The sequence below is a fragment of the Acyrthosiphon pisum genome, chromosome X (genome assembly GCF_005508785.2).
Source record: "Acyrthosiphon pisum isolate AL4f chromosome X, pea_aphid_22Mar2018_4r6ur, whole genome shotgun sequence".
In the NCBI taxonomy this organism is placed as follows: domain Eukaryota; kingdom Metazoa; phylum Arthropoda; class Insecta; order Hemiptera; family Aphididae; genus Acyrthosiphon; species Acyrthosiphon pisum.
The window spans coordinates 21706015-21714427 of NC_042493.1; the positions used below are offsets into that span (position 1 = coordinate 21706015).

General features: G+C 27.0%; 1 protein-coding gene across 3 annotated transcripts in view; it reads left to right on the forward strand.

Annotated features, from left to right (window-relative positions):
• LOC100163158 (enhancer of mRNA-decapping protein 4) overlaps nt 1-4306 on the forward strand; it is a 22209-nt gene extending 17903 nt beyond the window's left edge. For all 3 annotated transcript variants that reach the window (XM_029492814.1, XM_029492820.1, XM_029492815.1), the window contains exons 18-19: nt 3616-3776; nt 3861-4306. In XM_029492814.1, coding sequence (XP_029348674.1) covers nt 3616-3776; nt 3861-4059 — 360 coding nt within the window. In that variant the 3' untranslated portion in view covers nt 4060-4306. The remainder of the gene's footprint in view (nt 1-3615; nt 3777-3860) is intronic.
• Nucleotides 4307-8413: the final 4107 nt, after the last annotated feature.

Genomic DNA, 8413 nt, shown 5'->3' on the forward strand with positions numbered 1-8413 from the left:
ACCAGCGTCCAGCACAGTTTAATGTTTACAGGATGATTTTTTAAGCATACTCACCCTATTTGTATGCTTAAATTATACATATATTCAAATTTTGATTTTTAGAATTTTAGATTTTTTTTATATCCAAAATTTCTACCAGAAAGAGTGCTTCGATTTCAACATATAGTACATTATCTTTTAGCAAATTGGATCAATATGGTACTATGGTCATTTTTCGATTTCCTCAACTGTTATTTAATGCCACGGGAAAAACCATCAAAAAATTACGAAAAAACGCTAAAAATTGGATTTTAATTTCTAACGCTTTGTTTATCACCATAGAAACGAATAAAAAATTATAATATTATAATATTAATTCAACTTACATGATAAATTAAATAATAATAATATAAAATATCCAGACTGACAAACCGTCTCCGCTCAGAATAGTTTTTTTACACAATGATATTATATCATTGAATTCAAGTCTAATACAATCCATTATACAATGACCCACTTGTCATCTAATGTACAGCAGAGCAACATTTTTTAAATACACTTGTAGAACTTATTTTGATACCTTGAGATTTTATGTATAAGTATGAACATTTGATAATACAAACTTCTGTTTTTCAAATAGGAACCACCTTTTTTCATTTATAATTATTCAGCAGATATTTTTTTAAGAAGTTTTATGTATCTATGCGAGGTAGTTATTATGTTATATAATTTGGTGTACTAAGGATAATATGTGTATGGTAATGGGTTAGGTATATATGGGGACTTAGACCAGGGGTGTCTAACCTTTTGTGAAGACTGGGCCACATCATATGGGTAGAAGTTGTTGTGTGCCACATACTTTTTAATAATAATGCATTCAAATTAAATGATTACATTATATTATATTCTACATTAATACAATGATACATTATCTTATAATTTTACTATAGCGAATAATAAGCAGAAATATTTTTGTTGATAAATGACCCGGAGTATTGCTATCGAAGCCAATAAAGATAAAACACTAACAAAGTTTTTCTTTCTCTGATGTTTAATATTTTGTAGTTTTATATTCTTAAAATCATTTTTTTCTCGTAATATTAATATATTATATACAATTAATTAATGGTTTTTAAATTAAAGTGAAGGCGGCATGAAATAACCACCATGGGCCGCGGGGTGGACACCCCTAGCTAAGACTATTTAAAAAAGTTAGTAATTACTATTTATCAATATAAATAATTGATAAAACGATCAAAGTATAATAAATTCTAGGTACATCTAATTTAACATAGTTTTTATTTTGACATAAAACCATTTTTAAGGATTATTATCTTTATTATGAAAATTTGATAACGCAGAAGCTACTAATGGGAATTTTTATTTAGATACATCAGAATTTTCAAAAAAACCATCCGCTAAATAATATTCAGTAAAAAAGGGGGATTCTCATTTGAAAAATAGAAGTTTGTATCTCCACAGGATACTCTTCAAGTAATACAAAAATATCATAAATCTGAATATACGATCTTAAGATATAGTTAAAAATTTTAAAAATCAAAATTATATACTGTTTGCTGCTTAAGAAATCACTCTGTATAAGTCCATTTTAAATTTTGCATTTGATAATTTTACCATGATAATAAATTATAAGGATAAACGTTGATGACCATTCAATATTAGTTTTGTAAATTACAAAATAATATGCTAAATCAGCATCATTAAATGTATTAAATGTGACTTGAGTTTATGTCACGTCAATACGCTTTTTCTACAATATATGAACATAAACCAAAACGTGGTACTTAATGAAACCTCCATTCTTTTCATGTGATATATCAAGTTTTTTCTTAGCATTTGAGTATTTAGTATTTCTTTATATTCTGTTTTTATAAAATATATATTGGATTTACCTTAAAGACAAAAATTTCTATTTTTACGAAAAATTGAGTTATCCTTAGCATGGCAGCATTAGTGTGCTCTTTTATATAATATGTATAAATTATATTGTAATTTGTAATTATTTTTATAGAGACTCAGTCTGTTTTATTTTAAAATATACTTTTATATTACTTCTTATGCCAATCGTATTGACCATTCTAATAATTGGATGAAATTTCTGAAAATATATTTTAGTTTCTCATGAAGATAACATGAAAAATATAACTTTTTTGAATTGGGACTCTAAAATTTGATTTTACCATTTTGAGCTCTCAGAATTTTTTTAATGATTATTAATAATTGCGGACCTGAGATATGTTATTTAAAGTGCTTTTTAAACTTCAAATTTTTTGAAAGCTTTTTTTTTACCATGGCAATTATAAAACATTGGAAAACAAAACAAATCCTAAACAAAATTTAGATTCTGATCGGAGCGAAAGAATGTATTGATCTTACAATTATGTGTGTGGTTTTTTTTTATGTGTCAACAACATTTTGAATAGTAATTGTTCTGATTTTTGAGAAAAAATTATCTATTTGGTACTTTTTAAAGTCTAAATTGAAAATTCAAAGTAGTTTTGGAAAGGCACAAAAAACAAAAAAGTGAAAAAAGTGGTAATTTTTATACAAATTAAATCAATTTTTGAAAAATTCAATTTTATTTTTTGGTTAAAATCAAAAATTATTAGCCATAGAACTTTGAAATTTTCACCAAATATTTATACTAGCATTTTAAATGAATTGTATCAATTTCAAAATATTTGGACTATTTAAGAGCTAGTTATAGCTTTGAGACATTTTTAGAAGTTTATAAATATACAATGTTCCTCATAAGTTTTATTAATGTAAGTTCAAAAATATTAAACAAACATAGGCACAATTATTTTTTATATGCAAAATTCATCAACGTTTTGAAAATATTCAAACTATTTTTCATTTAGAAATTCATTTAAGTTTTTCATTTCATAGCAAAGATTAAAAATTTTAATAGAAAATTTCACATAAGTTTTTCTACTTTAATAATAAAAAAAAAAACAGTTTATCTAAACAGAACATTAAATTTTTATGAGCTTTTGAACTTATAATTTTAACGTTATTTGATATTCAGAGAAAAATTATTGATTTCCTATTAATCAAATAAATTATGATATTTTGTGTATTCCAAAACGAATAACTGTAGATTCTTGAACTGTTCACCAAATATTTATATTCAATTTTTAAACTTTTTTGACTCTTTTTGAGCTATTTATAGCCATGATAATTTTTTCAAATGTAAATATTTTTCATAGAAATTCATAAAAGTTTTTTCTTTCCATAGCTAACATAAGACATTTTAATAGAAGGTTTCCAACAAGTTGTTCTACCTCTATCAAAAGTAAAAGTTCACTGGAAAGTCGTGTTATTTATAGTCATGAGATATTTAAGTTTTTTAAAAAATTTTCTCATTTATTAAATTTGATTATTTATAAAAGTATGACATGTCTCCCCTCAGAATCGTTATTTATGTACAAGGGTTTATTATTGAATTCAATTATAACACTTCAATTACAACGACATGCTTGACAACTACTGTACAGCAGAGCGGTACTCAATTGTCCACTATTATTTATAGTACTGAGTTAAATATAAATATATAAACTATTATCTTTTTAAAAACAACTTTGTTATTAAAATATTGGTTTTTACTTAATTTAGGCATTGTCTGCATCAAAATTAGAACTGGTACTTTTTGTTTGTGAAAAAATACAACCGGAACTACTTTTCACTCCACCAAACGCTTTAAAAACTCCTATTGTATTATCCTTGATTCAACAATTATCTCACGATCTGACAAATAATACTGAACTAAAGCACAAGTAAGTAATGTTTATTCTGTACAATTTAATAATCTATATAATCAAAATTGTTCATTATGTTATTAAATATATCATATTTTAAAGGTATTTAGAAGCTGCAATTGGAAGTTTGGACTATACCAATGACCACCACAAAGAAAATACAAACTTAGTTTTAATTAAGATGGATTCTAGTGTTGAAAAATTCGTCCAACAGTATCCATTGAATCCTTACAGTCGTAGGTTAAAAATGTTACAGTTAGCTATAAAGACAATTATAAGCTATCAAACAGCAAACATCTGAGTAAACGACATTTTGTAATACTTTTAAAAAGAGACTTAAAATATATAATGGACTGACAATTAATCATCCATATTATTCATTTAAATTTAATCATTTTTTTTCTATCTTTCGTTTATTTTGCTGCTTTGGTACAAATTACAAATATGTTTTAAATTTTTATTAAAAATAACTTCATATTTTTTATATGTATTCGTATAATTCTAAGATTTGAATGCGAAAATCATATTATATTTTGTTTATTTCAAAATGTTTGTGTATTTTTTATCAACACTTATAAGTATCATTATAAGTACTTATCATCCTGTGAAAATAATGTTATTTTTTTCACAGTAATTATTATTAGAATTACTCAAGTTTAGAATTATTTGCTACCTACGTCCAGACGCAATACAATAAAAAAATACTATTAAAATTAACTATTAATTTGGGTATTTGTAATTTTTTACTTGGAACTAAATCACTGACACTTCTTTTTGTGTAGTTGAGTTGGTAGAAGATTATGCTTCACATAAAAAATACTTACAAAATTAAGTTTTTGAGTCTTAAATAAATGTTTATTATTTGTATAATTGCACTTAATGTAATTCATTTAAGATCCCAGACAGCAATTCTTTGTTAAATAATATTATTATAACATTATAATCAAGAATAATATTAGTATAACTATTATAACTATTATCGTTACCAAATGCTGTCTGGGATTATATATATTTTTTCTTGTTTTCTAAATTTATTTTTTCAAATTACATTGTCTGTTGAATCAGTAAAGCAGATATTATTGACTCATAATTACTAAAATAAGAAATATATGTGTGATATAATATACAATCAATATATTGTGGTGTATGACTTTGTTGTTCGTGTCATGAATAATATGAGGTCTTTGTTTAAAAATTTGATTAGTCTTTAGGCAAAATTAACATTGAAATCTCCGCTGAGAATTATTGATAAATTTGTCTTTTTTTCTGCCAAGATATTTTGAGTATGAATTATGTCATCCACTTTTTAATTATTTGAAATTTATTTATTATTTTATTTTAACAGGTAAGAACCCTACTTTCTTATCTATTATTTATCTTATCTGGTTGAACTTATAGTATTAAGATACGTTTTGTTGATACAGTTTATTGGAATTTCAATGTATACACTATACAGATACGTGTTATTTTGTGAAAAACTTTTTATTTTAAATAATAATAATTAATTATTACTTTGTATAAAAACATTAATATTAATAACAGACTCATATTTTGTTAATACAATATTAAAAATACTCTTAATTATACATAAGGTAGTTTTCTTTCTCATATTTAATAACTTCCCTAGGTAAAAACTTAATATTAAAAATAACCTATTGTGTTAATTAAAAATTGTGATTACAAATCATAGGTGTATGCAGCCTTCGGTTCAGGGGCAGCCAGAGATCAATTCGGTCCATTTTTAAAATTCACCATTAAAACCGGCCCGGCAGCGGTTTTACTTTTTTTACTATTGGATATCAAAATTAAAATTGTATTGGTCATTTGTTTTTAAAGTGAGAACTTTATTGCGCGCGCTTGGTTGGGAGCCTATTTCGTTGAACGTCCGTCCGAAGAGTGATCGAGGGGAAGCGGCGTAACAGAGGAGGAGGAGCGGCTGAGCGTACACACGGCTTGGCTTGCGTATAGAAGGGTGACGGGGCATGGTGGGGGGCGCGTGCATAGCAGCTGCGACTCTCCTCTCCCGCTCACTCCTTTCTCACTCAATCACTCTCTCTCTCACTCTTCCTATCTCGCTTTCTCTGCGTGCACGCGCGCAGGCAGCCACGCACAGATTCTTTTTCGTCTCATTTTCTCCAACTCTGTGTATACACGGTGCGCGCCTTCATTTGTCATGCTGTATGTAGGTGAACTACGTATCGCCGGACACCGCTTTACATTTTATTTTATGTAAGAAGTGATACACTTAAAAGTGAGAATATTAAACTACAAAATCAATAACCCGAAAATTTAGTTCTCACTTTTGCGGTACGTCCCGCGACGCACCCGTTTTTTTGGATAAAAAGTTGTATAGTAAGGTACTAACTACTAAGCCACTAAATGTGTACTTTTCTATAAGCCTATAGTTAATATTTATAACTTATAATATGATAAAATAAACTAACATTAATAAAAATATAAAATAGGTATACATTTTAACGATAAAAACTTATACAAACTTTACAGCAGGGGTGTCCAACCTTTTGTGAAGACTGGGCCACATCATATGGGTAGAAGTTGTTGTGTGTGACATACATTTTAATAACGCAGTGGCTATTTTCACGTCCGACGTGAAACCATGTAATTTCACGTCCTGTCCCCTGATTGGACGTAATATTAATGCTGATAGTACAACTGATATCAACTACCATAATTGATAACTCCACTTATAATATTATATCCTATTATCATATAATTATGATAATATAACAACATTTCCCGCATAAATTTAAATATTTAAATCATATAATTATAATATAATATAATTATGATATACTTATTAGTTATTTATATAAGAGCAGTGTACTATAGATTTGTATAGTACGAAAATCTTTATTTTTTGTACTACAACAAATCAATATAAAATTATTTGAAATTGTATTATATATAGCAATTATGAATGGAATTACCACTGATATTTTATATATATTATTATATATTTTTGATGATTATAGTTATATGACTTTTAGACTTAAGTATAGGCTATAGACTTTAGTATAGACTTTACTACACAACTGACAACTGACTTAGTCGTAATTTTTATTATTATATTTGTATTATTATATTTATACACATTTTTTTAATTCCACAAAATGGACAACTATGTGAATGCTGAGAATCAAGTAAGACTGTTTATGAATTTGTGAATTAATTATCTATATTAATACTTAATTATTATCCCAGTCTTTGGACCTTGAAATTGGCAAGGAATTTTCATCTCTTGTTGAGTTAGAAAATGCAATTTCAAAGTACGAAAGTGAAACTATGTCCAATTTCACAAAGTCTAGTTCTAGGACCATTGAGGGTGCTAGGAAAAAAGGTTTGAAAAGGCCCATAAATCTGATTTTGGAATATGCTGCTATCGATTATAGGTGTGTTAGAAGTGGGGAGTACAAAACGCAGTCAACAGGTCTTCGGCCACAACAAAGGTATAATTATAGGAATTATTGTAACTAAATGTTTGAAACATCTTGGTTTTGATATTTATATTCTATTCCAGTTCTTTTCGTTCAAATTGCCCTGTGTTTTTGACTGTTAGACCTAATGATTGTGGAGAAAAATTAGTAATTAAAAGTTTTGTTCGTGAACACAATCATATATGTAGCAAGGTAAATAGTTAACAAAATAATAATAGAAATTGTAAATAAATTTAAGTGTAATAAAAAAAATAAATATTTATTGTAGGCAATGTATGATCACTATCCCAGACAAAGGCGATTAGATACTGATTCTAAAATTATAGCATCTAAATTAGTTTCAATGAAGGTAAATAAAAAAATTTTGCAAAATGATTTGATGAAGACGCACAATAAAATAATTACTTTAAAATACATTCATAATTTGATCATATCGAAGTCACCTGCATCAGATGCCTTAAAAGATTTAGTAACAAGCTATGAAGGAAGTGACTCAACCTTAAATATTTTAAAAAATGAAAAAAATGAGTTTAAAGCAATTTTTTATCAAGATAGGGAAATGCAGAGGATATTTTTATTGTGTCCTGAGGTATTATTTGTAGATGCCATATACAAAGTTAATGACCTAAGAATGCCTCTCTACGTTTTTTTAGGTATTTATCATTACAACTATTAATTCATAACTAATTATAACCAACTGCTTTTTTGTTGTCTTCAACATGACTATAGTGGTTGACAGTAATGGCTTGAGCGAAATTGTTGGTTTTTGTCTTCTGACCAGTGAAGACCAGGAAAATGTGTCAGATATGGCGTCAACATTCAAAAAACATAATCCTCAGTGGAAAAATATAAAATGCATAATGGCGGACAAGGATTTTACTGAAAGAAATGTGTTTAAACAACAATTTCCAAGTTCACAAATTTTGATATGTATTTTTCATTGTCTGAGGTCAATGTCCCGGGAAATAACCTCTGAAAAAATGAAAATTAACTCTGGTAAGCGTATTTAAAAACCTATATGCATTAGTTTTAATGAATTTTGTATGTAGAAGAAAGAGCTATGTGTTTGGAAATAATACAAAGCATTGTTTATGCAAAAAATGCAATTCATTATGATGAAATCCACAAGAAACTTGAAGGCACAAATATAAAGTCAGTAATCGATTACTTTAATAAAAATTGGCACAGCATCAGGATAGA